The sequence below is a fragment of the Pteropus medius genome, unplaced genomic scaffold (assembly GCF_902729225.1).
Source record: "Pteropus medius unplaced genomic scaffold, Ma_sr-lr_union100, whole genome shotgun sequence".
NCBI classification, from domain to species: Eukaryota; Metazoa; Chordata; class Mammalia; order Chiroptera; family Pteropodidae; genus Pteropus; species Pteropus medius.
The window spans coordinates 3,556,860-3,575,898 of NW_024343733.1; the positions used below are offsets into that span (position 1 = coordinate 3,556,860).

General features: G+C 44.4%; 1 protein-coding gene across 1 annotated transcript in view; it reads right to left on the reverse strand.

Annotated features, from left to right (window-relative positions):
* The window catches only part of TESC (tescalcin), a 45,657-nt gene that overhangs the window by 18,537 nt on the left and 8,081 nt on the right, over nt 1-19,039 (reverse strand). Inside the window, exon 2 of the mRNA XM_039868154.1 lies at nt 5,052-5,121. Coding sequence (XP_039724088.1) covers nt 5,052-5,121 — 70 coding nt within the window. The remainder of the gene's footprint in view (nt 1-5,051; nt 5,122-19,039) is intronic.

A 19,039-nucleotide genomic window follows, 5' to 3' on the forward strand; every position in this document is an offset into this window, starting at 1 on the left:
CCCCCCACGAGGGGTGGAGGGAGCCTCACTTTCACGCCCCACAGCATCTTCTGAGCTGGAACCTGCCACGGAAGGCCCTCAGTGCCTGCTTTTGAAAGCAAGGACCGAGTCGGGATTAATCCCGGGAAAGGAATCGTTGTAAAGAAACGGCACGTGCATTCTCGCTGATAAATCTTAAGACCATTTACAAAGCGCATCGTCCTGCTTGGGGGGACGCCTTAGCATCCTTTCTCATCACGCTGATTCCACAGCTCCCTCACACCTGCCCCCACACCCCTCCGCAGGTGTGACAGCCGCGACCGTGCACGCCCGCTGTTCTCCTGAGCAGCTTTACGAGCGACTGTGGGTTTTTCTTTTTACGCGAATGTGCATCAGGTAGCAGAGGCCTTCGCCGTTAACTCTGGGAACACGTGAGACACAGGGTAGCAGCCTGACGATCTAACCTTTTCACTCTTGTATTTCCTTAAAAAGTGTCAACTTCTAGCTAGTTGGACAGCTTAAAAGCAAGTGACCGGGTTAAAAAGTGACCTAATTCGGAGAAAACCAATGTGATCACAGCGGATTGGGGTCCCGGCTCATCCATCAGTCAGTTCTGCCACGAGACCTCAACCTCTTTAGCCGCAGTTCCTTCACCTGTGAAATGGGGTAACAGTATGAACGCAGAGGGTTCCCGAGAACCTAGAGACCCCGCATTTGGCGCAGGGCCCGGCTCAGGTTAGTGCTCGGCACGGCTCCCACCTGGCACATGGCTCTGGGCTACCCTCTAACTCCATAAGGCATTGCCCAGGGATGCAAAACGGACCTTAGAGGGTGCCCTTCCTGGCCTTACAGACCTCCTCCCGGGACCGCTCCACATCGGGCGGCTTGACGAGTCTAAAACTATTTCTGTCACGTGGCTCTATCTAATCAGGCGTCCCCCTGGCCTGCAGCATCATGTTTGAAGTACTTTACCGCGTCTATTTCTGGGTGTTGGTGAGCCGGCCAGGGCGCTATCAGGAAGTAAAAAGTTGCTGTTTAAAATGGTCACCAAAGCAAGGGACCCACCTAAAGAAAGAAAAAGGGCCAGAAGCCATTCTTCACTGTCTACAATTAGTACCTTTCAATGGGTTTGTTTATGGGGTATCTTCCCTGCCAGAAGAAAAACTTTTGAGGACAGGAGGGAAGTCTCTGCAGAGTTAGGTGTTCAATCAACGTGCCCGATGACCTTTTTCTATTCAAGCGTTCTGCCCACAGACCTCAGAACCCAGTGCTTTTTGGTCCGGGTAGATTCAGGTCAAGTATGGGATGGGGTCCTGAAACATATAATTTTGGGGGGCTCCCTTAATAAAAGAACACAGCATTGTGACTCTTTTAAGAAATCAGGGCCTTGTAAGGAACCCACACGATGTGGGGTTCTGGCTTTGAGAGCCTCAGGGCAAAGCCACCCCTGGATGTCCTTACTGGCTTTTTGGAAAGAAAGCTTACCTGGCCAAAAACAGGAAGGAAATGGTACGTTAAGATTAAAATCGGTTTGGGCAGTTTTTACCAGGTGAGATGTTTTTTTTTAAAAAAAAGCTATTGTCACAAATTTCGAAACCCAGTTCTTCGTTAAGCTTTTAAATGCAACTTTCAAGTCTTTCTAGTCTATGTATCAAGCCTGCAAGTTTGAGTGGTCACTTCTTAGGGGCCCTCTGCACTCAAGATATTCAAGAGCTTCCCTGTGGGGTCCTAATAAGCCCTTGAGAGCGAGGGCACAAGGGAACAGTTTCCCATACCCCTGGCGGATGCTCAGGGACCCCAGTCAACACCTTTCTCACAGGGCAGTGTATCCCCACAACCCAGCCAGCTCTCACCGACAGGTTTGCAACTGTTAAAGAAACGAATCCTTTCCCTACTCCGAAACCCCAGCATAGCCCAGGGATCAGAGAGGCTGAAGGCCTGGCCTGGGGCCACTCAGAAGCCCTTGGCAGAGGGGGAACAGCACTGGGGACCGGATCGCAGTCCACAGCTGCTCACTCCTGTCCTGAGAAGTTGGACAGGAAAGCCTGGGGCACCCCAAGAGCTGCCCCATCTCCCTTCTCCAGGCCCCGGAGGGAGGATTAGAATTAGGCAAAGCAGTTCCGGGAGCCTAGGAGGAGGCCCTTCCCGCAGGCCTGTTTGCACAAGTCGCTGTGGTCAGTCCACTTCCTTCCTCCAGGCCGGCAGGCTGTCAGTGCGCAGCTCACAGTAGCCTCCTAGCAGGAGCCTGCAATGGGTGGCTCGGCACCCGATGGGATGCAGCCTCCACCCGCCTGGGCCTGGAGGGCCCGCTGGGCACCATTCTCGGTGCTGGGCGAGGCCAACCTGACCGAAACCCTTCTCCCTGGTTAGGAATGCAGAGTCCCAGGCCCCACTCCAGACTGAATCAAAACCTGTGTTTTAACAAGGTTTGCAGATGTCCCTCCCAACACACACACACACACACACACACACACACACACACACACACACACACACACACACACACACACGTGCTAAGCCAAGTCGGCTGGGAGGCCCCAGAAACAGATGTTCAGGGCACCTGATGTAACAACAAACGCTATGACTGCCACAGAGAAAAAGGGGGCGAGGGGTGAGGGATTAGGACAGACGTTCTTGCTGAGACCCACCAGATGTGTTGGATTTAGACAGGACAGGTGTGTGAAAAGGCAGGAGGCGACGGGCTTGAGGACAGGGGAGGGGATGCTGCAGTGCCTGACAGCTGAGGCCGGGGTGGCGTTCGGGCTGGCTGGTGGGGGACAGAAACGAAGCAGCATTTGCTAAAGCAGCAGATGCTCCAAGCCCTGCTCCAAGCACTGAGCTCGACACCCCGAGGTCTCAGGACAAGGGACTTCCGGCATTTGTGCTCGTCAGAAACGCAGAATCTCGAGCCCCACCCCAGACCCGCTGGAGCCAAACCCGCATTTTAGCAGACTCCCAGGTTATCTGCGTGCACACTAAGTTGGACAGAAGCCGTGAAGAGGACACTGTCACTAAGTCCTTGCAAAGGATCCCGAGGGGCTGCTGGACGACACCGTCAGGACTCAGATGCTAGAACTCCAAAGTGGGAGGCCTCCTCTTCCCACAGTGCCTGTGCTCCCCAACTCCACCCCCACCCCAGTGACAGACTTGGGCATTTCAAAGGGGGGTCCTCGTGACCCCACAAAGTGGTGGAATGATGCCAGCCAGTCTGCCAAATGCCAACAAACCCAGCTCAAAGCAGGATGGTCCCACACACACCTCACATCTAGTCCCAAACGATCATGCTCACCTGAGACTCACTTTACGAATGAGACAAGCTCAGAGAAACAGCAACTAATCCACAGTCACAGCCAGTGGCACAGAAGGCTCAAATATGACTTGTTCTCAAGTCTGAGTTTTTTCCTCTGCTTCCCCCAAGTCTGAAAATTAAACGCACGTGGAATTGGAACCCGAAGGCGCTCACCTGCCAAGACCCACAGACCCATAACAGCGAGGAGCCCAAGGCGGCTTGTCACAGGGCTGAGTGTGTTGGAAAGTTATCTTGAGAAAGTGGGCCCCACCCTGACACCTTCCCAACTGTGAGCCGCATGGTGGTCGGGTCCAACAGCATAAGAACTGAGCACCTGGCACGGAGCACGTGTCCATGAATTTCTGAAGGAATAACGCCCTTGACATTTCCATGTTCCAATATCCGGCGTGCAGAGCTGTCACTGCTCATTAGACCTCAAGGTGCCCTGCTGAGGTGTTCCCGCCCTTCGCTCACTCCTCAGCCCATGCCCCAAGGGGCCCACCTTGCCCTGAGAAACCACTCCAACCCCATCCCTGCCCTTGGCTGATGACCCAGCCCAACCCCTCACAGCTTTGGGGGAAAACCAATTTGCATTTCTAGCCCCTGCCATGGCGATGGGCTCGGACTTGGTCATGTGACCCCAACAGAGCCAATAAGAAGTCAGGTGACCTTTTGATGGGCTCTGCTCTCTCCTTCACCGGTCTTAGCAAGTGAGATGCACAGAATTAAAGGTGCAAGTCCTGACTGTCTTTAAGTCTGTCTTAGATACAATTAAACTGAGGCTGGAGACCACAAGAACCTTGAGACCACCAGAACCTAAGCTCTGGAAATGGATGCACTGGATTAACAACACGCCTTCGTTCAGAAAAGACAGAGGAAAGTAGATATTTACATATCGGTTTCCAGGAATCTTAGTGAAATTTAAGTCTGTGCACTAAGAAAGTTTTCCTGGACTATTGAAAAGTTTCTTTTAAAATTTCCAAGACTGTAACTTTGAGACTCTGAATGTTTATTTTAGGAAACTACATCCGTTAGAAAGTTTCTGGTAGAACGGTATTCACTGTATATTGGAAAATCTGCTTGCTATAGTTTGTCTCAAAGCTCCCTCACCAACTTTGATCGACGTGCTAACTAGGACCTCTCACTAACCTGGTTCCAAGAAAACTCAATCACCTTCTAAGACTGAACCCAACCTCCTAAAAGAAGGAACCCAGGTCAAGGCATTCCTCCTCATAAAAAAGTAACCTACGCAGCTTCTAAAAGATGCAATGTAGAATGGTGAGTTTCCTTGACAGAAATCTGAGGCTGCCACCTGCCATCTTAACGGAGATTGGAACTAACAACCCAGAGGAAGCAGAGTCACGAGATGGAGCCTCATGACAACATCTGAGCCCCTGAACCGGGCTGCATCACAGTTTGTTCATCTTTGGGTACCCAGCAATGAGCACGACCCTGGCACTTAACAGGTCCTCAACGTGTGTCTGGAATTCCAAGGCATGTTCCATTTGAGGAAGGCAGGGGTGGCTGGCTAGCTCTTCATCCCCACACCCCTTGGCTTCACTCTAGTTCTAATTTTCTGATCCCAGTAGCAGCAGGTGTGGCTCTTTTCCTCTTAGTTGAGAATATCTTGTCTAGAATTACGAGAAGAAATAAAATGACCACAGGTCTGCCTCCGAAAATGGGCTCCTCCACAACTACCCTGCACCCAGGGACAGATAAACGGAAAGAGAAATCCCCAAGAGCCCGGACCTGCCCAACGCCCAAACCCAGCTAACGATCTTACCGGATAGTAGGCTGGTCTCCACTCAGCTGCTTAAACCTCCGGTGCAGCTGCTCGATCTGGTCTGAAGAGACTGCAAAGTAAGACAAAGAAAGAAAACATGAGTGAGAAAGACATCGCTGACCACTAAACCTGGATTCAGGGAGCCTGAATCCAAAGAAAGGCTGGAGCCTCCTCCCCACCCTCCTCTTTCCATCCATCCGTTCTTGTGCCATCTCCCACCATGGCAAACCTGAGCCCCGGATGAGGAAGCAAACGGCTTCCCATTCTTCCTGGTAATGCAGCTCTGGGTCGTTCGTTCTGACCCCCTCAGCAATAATACAACTATAACTCATATCGCCAGCTCGCGGGACAGGACGACCGTGAACCAGGTCATTTTCTCCTCCCGCAGCCCACTAAAGAGACCACGTCCACCTGTCTGACGTCCTCCCCTAGCTGAGCAAAGGGCTTTGTGTAGTCACAAATTAAGAGACAGAGGAATAGGAAAGGAGCAAAAGTGATTCAGGCCAGTGCTGGAGGTGACGTGAGAGACCTGTAGTGACAAATGTATGAGGAATCCGGTGGAACGAGGAAAGTGGAAGTAGAATTTTGATAACCGCTGCTGTGGACAATGTATTAAGATTCTCCCAATAACCTAAAACTGAGAAAATCTCAGTACGAGAGTTTTGGGGTTTTTTTAAATAACCATTTTTGTCTATGGGCCATGTTTCTTACATAGCTAAGCTTGGAACTTGTGGGTTCCGCCCACACATGAGTGTTTACTTTATGAAACACACGAGAGCAAACATGTACACTCACCTTTTCACTTCACCCTCAAAACCACCCTGTAAGTGAATATTTTTTTCTCCACTTGTAATTTGAAAACTGCGTCTCAGAGAGTGCTCACGATCACACAGCTGATAAGTGGCAGCTCGTTTCTCAGGATATCCTTGTGTTCAAGGCCTTTAGGTCAGTGTCCTGGGGACCAGATACAGTGCAGCCAAAACTTTCCAAAGCGGTGGCTGAGCTGGAGGACTGCTACCTCCCACCATCATCCTCCAAGCATTTCCCATCTCTTAAGAACTCTTTCTCCTCTTGTTCCAGACGTAGCTCATTCCTGAGGCCAACTGGTCACCTTATCGCATATTCACTTTTTTGGCCTCAGGCTCAAGCTGTGATCCCTTCGAAAAACTGCAGCTCTGAATTCTCATGCCTCCCTAGAGGATGCAGTTTGCTAGAAAATATTCGTTATGACTGCGAACTGGTACTCAGGGTTCACTATGTGCTGGATGCCTATCCCCACGCACTAGCTCCTCTTCCTCTTAACATCTGGGGTGGGGGGTGTTGTACTCCTGTGTTACAGATGTAGAAGCTGACACATGTGAAGGTTAGATAACCACCAGGGGCAATTATCGCCTTTCTGGAGTAAATACGGCCATTTACATCACGTGTATGTCAGCAAAGACATTTGTATACTTGATGGCCTGGCAATTCCACTGCTAGGGTCATATCCAACAGAAACGTGACTTGTGCTCACCAGAAGATGTGTACAAGAATATCTGTGGTAGCAAGATTTGAATAGCCCTACGCAGAAAATTACCCGAATGCCCAGCGACGGCAGGATAAAGTGTTAAAGTGTGCTATATTCAAACAATGGAATAGTATACAGCAATGAACACAACAAACAATATGTGCAATAAGTTGGGTGAGTTTCAAAAACATAATAACAAAAGGAAGCTAGACATGAAAGAGCACATACTTCATGATTCCATTTACATAAAGGTCAAAAGCAGGCAAAACTCATCTACACTGTTAAAAGCCAGGATAGAAAGGCCCCATGCTAACGATTCCAACTACATGACATCTTGGAAAATGCAAAACTATGGAGACAGTAACAAGATCATTGGTTGTCAGGTGTTGGGAAGCAAGGGATGAGCAGGCTGAGCACAAAGGACTTTTAGGGGGAGTGACTACTTTGCATGATACCATAACTATGGATACATGCCATTTACGTTTGTCCAAACCCACACCAAGAGTGGGTGATAATGATGTGTCGATGCAGGTTTTTGATTGTAACAAAACTCTGGTCGGGGATGTTGATAATGGGGGAGACTGTGCACGTGTGGGGGCAGGAGGTATATGGAACATCTCTGAGCCTTCCCCTGAATTATACTGTGACCCTAACACTGCTCTAATAATAACTAATTTTTTTTTTAATAATAATAATGTCTTAATTTTTTAAAAAGTCAAGGTAGTAGTTGTCCTTGACGGGGGATAGTAATTTGAATGGGGCATGAGGTGGTTTCTGGGTACTGGGAATATTCAATTTCTTGATCCAGGTGCAGGTTACACTGATGTGTTCTCAAAAAGCTCATGGAACAGTGCACTTGTGAGTGGTGTACTGTTTTCTGTATGCATGTTACACCGCGACAAAAAGTTTACTTGAAAAGTTCAGGAATCCCACTCAGTAGGAAATTATCCTGAAAAATAAATCCAGCAGGTACAAAAAGATGAAAACATAAATGTGTTCACCTTTGCATTCTTTATAATAACTTAAAAACTGGGCTCAATCTAAATGCCCATACCAAAAGCAGATCAAATACATTATGGTATGTTTTGCCAACTTAAAAAAAAAGTATGCTGCCTTTAAACGTGACAGTGGCACTTCCAGTCAAGACAGCAGGGTAGATAAATGCTGTACTCACCTCCTTCCATGGCCACATCAAAACTACGACTAAATTATAGAACAATCACCCTTGAGAACTACTTGAAGTGTAGCTGAACAGAAATCTTATGACTAACAACATACAGAAGCAGCCAGATCGAGACTGGTAGGAGAAGCAGAGATGGAACAGGCTGGCCCCACACCCACATGTGGTTAAAAATTGGGAGAGATGTCTCAGCTATCAAGGTCCCCTCTGAAGAACAAGGGATCCCAGCCCCACACTGAGCTCCACAGCCCAAGGCACAGGGTCAGGAATTGGTATCCCTATAACTTCTGGCTATGAAAACCAGCGGGAATTACATATGGAGGGCTACTGGAATCCCAGGCATTTCACTTGAGGGACCCCACACACAGACTCACTCACTGACAGACGTACATGCTCTGAGTTCCAGCACTGGGGCAGTAGCTCAAAAAGTGCCAGGGATGTATGAGGAGAAACTGAGTTGTCTGGCTTAAGAGCAAGGGCTGGAGGGGCAGGGGTTGGGGCAACTCTCTCTGGGGATGGAAGCACTACTGGCACCACTGTCCCTTTGTTAAGACCTACTTCCACCCAGCTGGCAGGCTCTGGCAGGTGCCAAATCTCTGCTCTCCATCAACCTGGCTAATACCAACAGCCCTGCCCTGGTGATTGCTGACACCCCACCACATCCAACTTGAGTGCTCATGTGAGCCACTTCCAGCAGCTTTTCCACCCAAGCAGCCTGCCTTGGCTCATGTTGTGGACTTTTCTAAAATCTGTCAAGTCCACAAGCCCCAAACGAGCAATGGATGGCCTCGGCATGTCTTATATCTCTTGCTAAGAGGCCCCAAGCCCCACACAAGCAGTGACTATTCTCAACATGCATTGTAACTCCCATCAGTTGGCCCCAAGCCTGAGATTAGCTGCAGCCATTGTTGGCTTGGAATGTAGCTTCAATTAAATGGTCAATGCTCCACGCAAGAGGCAGCTGGCCTTAGCTCACACTGTGGTGCCCACCAAAGGGTCCTAAGCCTGATACTAGTGGTGGCCAGCCTCAGTTCACAGCATAGCCTCTCCCAAGCACAAGCAACAACCAACTGCAGGTCACTTTGTAGCACCCAACAGGTGACCCCAAGCTGGGCACAAACGGCAGCTGATACTGGCCTGCACCCGAGTCCCTCCTAAGAAGCTCCGGAACCAACACACCCAGTGACTGGCTTCTGACCACACCAGATTGCTAAACAACCGGCTCCACAGATGACACACCCAAAGGGCAAACTTGGCTGGCACCAGAGCCCTGCTAAAGTGACTCCAGCTCTGTAGGATCAGCCCCTGTACAAGAGCTTGTCCACTGTAGTCATGGCCTGCCCTCACAGGCAGTCAGCCTGAGTCAATCCCACCCACTGACATGCCAACAGCAATCAAGACTCAACGATAACAGGATGGTACACACGACCCGCAAAAGTGACACACCTGAAAAACCCAGCTCAGGTGAATAAGGAGAATGCACCACTGGGACCCGCAGGACATCTACTACATAAGGCCACTCTGCCAAGATTGGGAGATGGAGCACATCTACCTCATACATAGAAACAAACACAGGGAGGCAGCCAAAGGTCCAAGTGAAACATGTCCCAAATGAAAGAACAGGTCAAAACTCCAGAGGGGGGAACAAAACAACAACAACAAAAAAAAACTAAACAAAATGGAGAAAAGCAAACTACCAGATGCAGAGTTCAAAATATTGGTCATAGAATGGACAATGAACTTAGGAGAAGAAGAGATGAACTCAGTGAGAACTTCGACAAAGAGATAGAAATCATTAAAATAAACCAGTCAGAAATGAAGAGTAACTGGAATGAAGAACACATTAGAGGGAATCGACAGCAGATTAGAGGAAACAGAAGATTAAATCAGTGATTTGGAAAGCAAAGTAGCATAAAACGTCCAATCAGAACAACAACAAAAGAATTTTGAAAAATGAGAATAGTGTAAGGGACCTTGGGGACAGCATCAAGTATAACAACATTCGTATCATAGATGTACCAGAAGAAGAAGAGAGAACAAGGAATTGGAAGCCTATTTGAAGAAATAATGACTGCAAATTTCCCTACTATGGCAGAGGAAACAGACATACAAGCCCAGGAAGTGCAGAGAGTTCCAAATGAGATGAGCCCAAAGAAGCCTACAAGAAGACACGTCATCATGAAAACGCCATAGGTTAAAGACAAATAGAATCTTAAAAGTAGGAAGAGAAAAGCAGTTAGTTACATACAAGGGAGCTCTCTTAAGACTATCAGCCAATTTTCCAACAGAAATTTCACAGGCCACAAAAGAATGGCACAAAATATTCAAAGTGATGAAAAGTATAGGCCTACGACCAAGATTATTGTATCCACCAATACTATCATTTAGAACTGAAGGAGAGATAAGGAGTTTCCCAGATAAGCAAAAGTGAGTCCATTATCACTAAACCAGTATTATAAGAAATGCTAAAGGAATTTCTTTAAGTAAAAAAGATAAAAAATGCGAATTAGAAAATATAAGGAAATTCTCACTGACAAAGAAAACAGTAAAAGCAGCAGTTCACCCATTGTAAAGCTAGTACAAAAGTTAAAAGGCAAAAACAGGAAGAACATGTATAATTAAAACAATAAATTAAGGGATACGAACAAACACACACAAAAAATAATTTAAAAATAATGACAAAAACAAACACGTAGAGGGAGAGTAAAATTTGTAGTGATTTTAGAATGTGCTCAAACTTAAATGACTATCAACTTAAAATAGGCTGCTATAAACATAGCTTGGGATATATGAAGCATATGGTAACCACAAACCAAAAATCTATAAGAGATATACAAGAAATAAAGAGAAAGGAATCCAAACGCAACACCGTATAAAGTCATTAACATACAAGAGAAGAGAGCAACAGAATGAGAAAGGAACCAAGAACTACAAAATTAATCAGAAAACAATTAATGGCTAGAACTACGTACCTATCAATAATTACTTTAAATGTAAACGGACTAAATGCTCCAATTAAAAGACATAACGTGACTGAATGGATTAAAAAACATGACCCATATATGTGCTGCCTACAAAAGACCTACTTCAGATTAAAAGACACATTCAGACTGAAAGTAAAAGGATGGAAAAGGATATTTCATGCAAATGAAAATGAAAAACTTACATCGATGAAGAGATTATCCAGACAGAAAATTAACACAGAAACAGTGGTTGTAAATGACACATTAGAGCAGATGAACTTAAATCAAATTAGGACATTTCACCTAAAAGCAGAATATACATTTTTGTCAAATGCACATGGAACATTTTCCAGGATAGACCACATGTTGTGACGTGTTAGGCCACAAAACAAGCTCAATAAATTTAAGACTGAAATCATATCAAGCATCTTTTCTGATCATAAGGGTATGAAACTAGATATCAATTATAAGAAGAAAACTGAAAAACACACAGACATATGAAAGCTAATTAATATGCTACTAAACAATGAGATCAAGGAAGAAATCAAAAGATACCAACAGACAAATGAAAATAAAAACATAACGACCTAAATCTATGAGACACGGCCAAAGCAGTTCTAAGAGGAAATTTTATAGCAACATGTGCCTACCTCAGAAACAAGAAAAATCTCAATTAAACAATTAAACCTTACCCTTAAAGGAACTAGAAAAAAAGAACGAAGCTTGAAAAGAGTAGAAGGACGGAAATAATAAAGATCAGAGCAGAAAGAAATGAAATAATCTAAAACAATAGAAAAGAGCGATGAAACCAAGAGCTGTTTCTTTGAAAAGATAAAACAAAATTGATAAAGTTTTATCCAGACTCATCTGGAAAAAATAGAGACAGGACCCAAGTAAATACAATCAGAAATGAAAGAGGTGAAGTGACAACTGACACCAGAGAAATACAAAGGATTATAAGGAAGTACTACGAAAAATTATATGCCAACAAAATGGACAACCTAGAAGAAATGGGTAAGTTCCTAGAAACATACAATCTTTCAAGGCTGAATCAGGGAGAAACAAAATCTGAATAGAATGATAAATAGTAACAAAATTGAATCAGAAATCGAAAAACTCCTCAAAAACAAAAGTCCTGGACCTGATGCTTCGCAGGTAAATTTTACCAAATATTTAAAGAAAAATCATCACCTATTCTTCTCAAACCACTTTATAAAACTGAAGGGAAGGGAAAGCTCCTGTGTTCATTTTATGAGGCCGGCATTACCCAATTTCAAAACCAGACGAAGGCACTATAAAAAAAATCATAGGCCAACATTCTTGATGAGCATAGATGTAAAAATCTCCAACAAAATATTAACAAGCTGAATTCAGCAATATATCAGAAAGATCATACACCACGGTCAAATGGGATTTCTTCATAAAACACAAGATTGCTTCGACACCTGCAAATCAATTAACGTGATGTACCGCATAAACAAAATGAAGGATAAAAATCTTTATATCATATCAATAGATGCAGAAAAAGCGTTTGACAACATCCAGCATCTATTTATGATGAAAACTCTCAGCAAAGTAAGAACAGAGGGAACATACCTAACATAATAAAGACCATATATGACAAACCCACAGCTAATATTCCATTCAATGGGGAAAAGTTAAAAGTGTTTTTTTAAGATCAGGAACAAGACAAGGATGTCCACTTTCGCCACTTTTATTCGACTTGGTATTGGAAGTCCTAGCCACAGAAATCAGACCAAAAAACAAAAAAAAATGTCTTTCAAGTTGAAAGGAAGAAGTAAAACTGTCAGTATTTGCAGATGACATGATACAATATACAGAGAACCCTAAAGATTTTACCAAAATACTAGGACTGATAAATGAATTCAGTAAAGTAGCAGGATACAAAATTAATATTCAGAAATCGGTTGCATTTCTAAACACCAATAAAGAACTATTATAAAGAGAAATTAAGAAAACAACTCCACTTAAAATGCATAAAAAGTATCTAAGGATAAATTAAAAATTATAAGACATTGAAGAAAGAAATTGAAAAAGATAAAAATAAACAGAAGTGTATACCATATTCATAGATAGGAACAACTAACATTGTTAAAATGTCCATACTACCCAAAGCATCTATAGATTCAATGCAATCCCTATAAAAATACCAATGGCATTTTTCACAGACCTAGAACAAATAATCTTAAATTTTAAATGGAACAATAAAAGACCCTGAATAACCAGAGCAATCTTGAGAAAAAAAGAACAAAGTTGGAGGTATCATGCTATCTGATATCAAACTATACTGCAAGGTTGTAGTAATCAAAACAGTGTGGTACTGGTATGAAAACAGACTCATAGATTAATGGAACAGAATAGAGAGCTCAGAAATAAACCCACGCTTATATGGTCAATTAATCCAAAAGAGGCAAGAATATACAATAAGGTAAAGACTATTCAATAAGCGGTGTTGGGAAAACTGGACAGATACATGCATAAAAATGAAACTAGACCACCTTCTTACACCACATACAATAAACTCAAAATGAATTAAAGACTTCAATGTAAGATCTGAAACTATAAAACTCCTAGAAGAAAATGGAGGTAGTAAACTCTCTGATATTGCTTAGTACTATTTTTTTCTGACATAACTCCTTCGGCAAGAGAAACAAAAGAAAAAATAAAATGGGACTACATCAAACTAAAAAGATTTTGCACAGCAAAGGAAATCATCAACAAAACAAAAAGGCGGCCTACTGAATGGGGGAATATATTCACCAACGAAACAACTGACAAAGGGTTAATATCCAAAATTTATAAAGAACTCATACTACTCAACAACAGAAAAACAAACAACCCAATAAAAAATGGGCAGAGGACCTGAATTGAATAGACATTTCCCTAAAGAGGACACACAGATGGCCAATAGACATATGAAAAGATGCTCAGCGTCACTAATCATCAGAGAAATGCCAATTAAAACCACAATGAGATATCATCTCACACCTATCAGAACTGGTATCATCAATAGATAAACAAACACCAAGTCCTGGAGAGGATGTGGAGAAAAAGAAACCCTCATGAGATTGCAAATTGGTGCAGCCACCAATGAAAAATGATATGGAGGTTCCTCAAAAAATTAAAATAGAACTACCTTATGACCCAGCAATTCCACTTCTCAGTATTTATCCAAGGAAATCCAAAACACTAATTTGAAAAGATATCTGCACCCCTATGTTCACTGCAGCATTATTTACAATAGCCAAGATATGGAAGCAACCTAAGTGCCCATCAATAGAAGACTGGATAAAGAGGTAGCAGATCTGAGGGAGTATTAGTTTGCCACAAAAAAAAAAAATGAAATTTTGCCATCTGCCACAACAGGGATGGACCTAGACAGTATTACGCTAAGTGAAATAAGACACAAAGTCAAATATCATGTGATTTCACTTATATATGGAATCTCAAAAAACAAATGAACAAAACAGAAACAAATCCATAAATACAGAGACCATTTTGATGGTTGTCAGATGGGAGGGGAGTTGTGGGACTGGGTGAAAAAGGCGAAGGAATTAAGAAGCACGAATTGATGGTTAAACAAAACAGTCACGGGGATGGAAAGTACAGCATAGGGAATATAGTCAATCGTATTGTAACCAGTATGTATAGTGCCGGGGGATACTAGACTTATTGGGGGTGATCACTTCATAAGGCACATAAATGTCTGAGCACTAACTATGCTGTACACCTGAAACGAATATAATATTGAATGCCAACTGTAATTGAAAAACAAAAAATTAAGTGACAGTTGTATATTTGATGTGGAAACATATTCAACATATAATGTTGTTTAAAAACAGCTTGCTACAAAAACAGCGCGTTGGGAAATGTATAAATATATATAAATGTATATTAAGTAATGAAAGAAAATCTAGACTTGTTGTCCCAAAATAATAATAGCAATTATCTCTCAATACTGGGATTAAAGACTTTGTTTGTTTTGCTTTGAGTCCTCTATGTTTTCCAAATTTTTTCTAATACGCAATGTATATTACTCATGTAATGAATATTTTAAGCACACAATATGGTCCCATATGGGACAGCCAAGCCATCTCAAAAGTCTTGTTATTGATGAATCTTTCACTGGCTACAGTCACAGGTCCTGGGCACATGTGTTCTTATTTAATCCTTTCCACGGCCCTGTGACGAACAGACTGTTCCCATTCTCCAGCAGGGCACACTTGGAGGGGATGAGTAACTTGCTCGAGGTCACTAAACTTGCAAGAGGCAGACCAGGATTTGAACTCAATTTGTCTGGCAGAATATGTGTGGTTTTGTTTTAGGTTTGTTTGTTTGTTTGTTTGTTTGTTTTACTGACCCTGCACTGTCTCCCTTTGGGTGATCACATTAGATTGGCAGATTAAGAGTACTCAGGTCTATCCCACAGATTAAAAACCAACAAACGAAACACTGATCTGATGGGAAATAATGATCAGAAATTACAGGCAAACATGTGCTCCTAAACAATTGCCATTAAAGATGAGTTGCCTTGAAAACGTCACGCTAAGTGAAAGAGGCCTGTCACAAAGGCCACACACACTGTGTGATTCCATTAATATAAAATGCTCGGAGACCCAAATACATAGAGGTGGAAAGTAGACCAGCGGTTGCCTGGGGGAGTCACTGCTAATAGGCACCAAGTTGCTTTGGTGGCGGGGGGTGTGTGTGAAAATGTTCTAAAATTAGATTATGGTGATGGTTACACAACTCTGTGATTATACTAAAAACTACTGATATACTTTAAATGGGTGAAATGTATAGCATGTGAGTCATATTTCAATAAAGCCATTGAAAACATAAATCACGATGCATAATCATGACAACCGCGACAGTCTACATTAATTAAGTATTTACTCCATCCTGGGCACTGTGCTCAGCTCTGCCCTCTATAAGCCCTGGGTCACATACCCCTCTTGTCAATCTTATCAGGTAAGTACAGTCGGATCCCCAATCTAGAGATGGGAACACAGTGACGTGCCCAAGATCACAGATAGGAAGAGGTATATAAACTAGAAATCATCATAGACTAGATTTCTCTAATGAAGAATTTCCAGCTAATTACATCCAAAGTACATGCACATCCACAGGTGTGCACACACACCTTTCATCCTGACTGACTGAAAGCAGAGGGATCGGGAAGACAACCTCCCATCTCTGGCCCCGCGTTCAGCACCCAAATTCCACGCTGAGCTCCATGCACCCTCAGTTCAGGTTCCCTGGGCTGACCCAGGGTCTCCGTGGGGTCTGGCCCATGGGCACTTGTTACACATGGGCCTGAGTCACACACCCAGAACCATGCATGGCCCTGCTGTTCCCCTCGAGGGTTCATTTTCCCTGCTCCTCACTCAGCTCTTGCTCCAGTCCCTGACGAGGTCACAGTTGCCATGGGGATGAGGGGCTGAGACACTGCGGTTTCCGTCGACCTCATTACCTTTGGTTTTAGATTTCAATCTGAGATGGAAATGCGCACCCTTCCAGGAGGCTGGTGGAACGTCAATCGGCCCAAACTTTGATGTGGGGGGTGACTTGTCACTTTGGATCAAAAGCTTAAACGAAAAAGTTCTATACCTGCATTGCCCCAGAGGGAGCCACCAGCCACGTGTGGTCACTAAGGCCTTGAAAGGTGGGGAGAGCAAGTTCAATGTGCCAGCTTCCAAAATACGACCAGCTCCAAAGGCTTAATACAGAAAGAATGGAAACTGTCTCAATAGTTTTTACATTATATGTTGAAATAACATTTTAGATATAATAGGTTAAATAAAATATATTATTAAAATTAACTTCACTTGTTTCTTTTTAATGCAGCTACTAGAAAATTTAGAATTATATTACATATGTAGCTCCTAGAAAGTTTAGAATGACTCTTCCTCTCATTATCTTTGTAGTGAACAGTGCCGGTCTATGTGCTTTGAACCAGCAACTTAATTCCTAGGAGCGAAGCCTGAGGACTTGAGACAAGTGACAAAGAGAAACCGGTAAGAGTAATCTTTGCTGCCTGTGCAGAACGGTAAAAACTTGGGGGAATCCCGAGCCACAGAAAATGGGTCAAAAACATCCTGGCACATGATGAAGACAGAACACTACACAGCCTTAAAATATATATATATATTTTTTGAATACTGCGGGACACAGAAAAATGTTCATGATATATCATTATGTGAAAATCAACAGGCTACAAGATCTCACTTATATGAAAGTCTGTACTGATATACATGTGTATGCACAGGAAAATATAGGAAAGGGTTTACAACAAAACAGGCAATTGTTTCTAGATGACAGAACTATGGCATATTTCTCTCCTTGCCCATTATTTTTGGTTCTCTGCATTTTAACTTTCCTATAGTTAACAGCGATTACTAGTGTAAACTAATTTAAACATGTTTTAACTTCGATGACTATAATAAAAAATAAAACAGAAAATAAGTGTTAAATAAGGCTATGGAGAAACTAGAACCCTCATACATTGCTGGTGGGAATGTAAAATGGTACAGACGCTGTGGAAAACCGTTCCTCAATAAACACAGATTTACTGTACAGTCCAAGAATTCACGTAAAATATCAGTTGCTCCTTCCAGAATCCCCTACAGCCCACCTGTGTCTGCTCAACTCTCTGACAGATACCCCCGCCATTCATTGAGAGACATCTACTGAGTGCTTCTGGTTTGCTAGGCACCTGCTAGGTGCTGGGGGTGCAGATGTAAAGACACACATCGCCTCTCTGGGATCCAGGGTAATAAACGCAGCGTCAGCTTGCCGAGAAGCACCCAGGTTGGAGCGGGGCTCCCAGGCCACAGGAAGGACTGGGAGCTTATGCTCGATGGGATCCCGGAGACTGAGGGCAGAGGGCAGAGCTCGAAGAGGCAGAGCGGGGAGGGCTCGAGGAGCCCCAAGTTCTTCAGCAGGGGTGAAAGGCCATTGAGGAAGAGGGGAGCAGGGCTGTGGGTGAGGGCAGTTGCACAGATGGGGCTTAGGCATTTAGATTTCACCCTGAGTTTATGGAGGATGAAGGCAGGGAGCAATGAGAGCTCAGGAGCCTGGTGATAGACTGGAGGGTGGGTGCACATGATGGGGCTGGGAACCCAGGGAGAGGCTGGCAGGTGTGGCAGTCTAGGAGTGGGGGTACTCAAGACACAGCTGGAAGGAGCCAGGATGGCTGAGAGCATGGTCCTGCTCTCCTCAGGGTCCCCCAGGAGCTACTCTGCCTCCCCATCTCCCCTAGTGGTGCCAGCTTGGATGCAGCCCTGGGACACCAAGTGGCATCACTGGGAAGGTCTCAGTGGCTCCCAGGGCCCCCAAAGCCCTCCTGCTTGTCATGTCTCGACAGACTGGCCATGACTCCACCCAGGCATCGGCCAAAGCCTCGGAATGCAGAGGTGAGCCAGGCCAGGCAGAAAGGTGAGCTAATGACATAGCTGCCAAGAGCCGCTGGTTCAATCCCCAGCTTCAGCTTCACTTCCTACTAAACTGTCTTTCTGGGCTGCTGCCTCCTCCTCGTTAATACGGAGATAATAATAGCACCGCCCTCACAAAACTGTTCACCTGATGAAAAGCAATCAAAATCACATACACACTGCATAATCACCGAAAGGTGGGAACACCCAAATGTCCATCAGCTGGCGAGTGGATGAACGAAAGGTGGTCCATCCATCCAATGGAATATGATGCTACCACGAAAAGAAATGAAGTACTGATACGCTACGATGCGGATGAACCTTGAAAAAATGATGCTACATGAAAGAAGCCAGGCACAAAAGGCCACTACGGTATGCTTCTGTGCATATGAAACGTCCAGAAAAAGCAAACCCACAGAGACAGAAAGAGGATTAGTGCTGGCTGGGGGCTGGGGGCTTGGGCATTAGAGTGGCTGCTAATGGGCGTGCAGTTTCTTTTTGGGGTGATGAGGATGGTCTGGAAGTACTGGTGAAATTTGCACATTGCAAATGCACTTAATGCCACTGACTTGTCATGCTTTCAAATGGTTAAGACGGTAAATTTTACGTTATGTGAATTTTGCCCCAGTTGAAAAAAAACCACGTACACACTTGGCACTGGACCTGGAAGGAGGAGCATGAGACGCTGGAGTTGCCAATGCAGTGATCGTTACGCCCCTGAAATAATAAGGCTCTTCAGCTGGCTCCAGGCTCAGGAAGGAAGATGCAACTTGTTGTGTGCTGCCTGGGGCTACAGCCAAAGCAATGACTAATCGTGGGCCTCAGCAGGGAGCAGAGGGACAGGCCTCCACGCCTGGGAAGGGATCCGCCCTCGCACGCCTGGC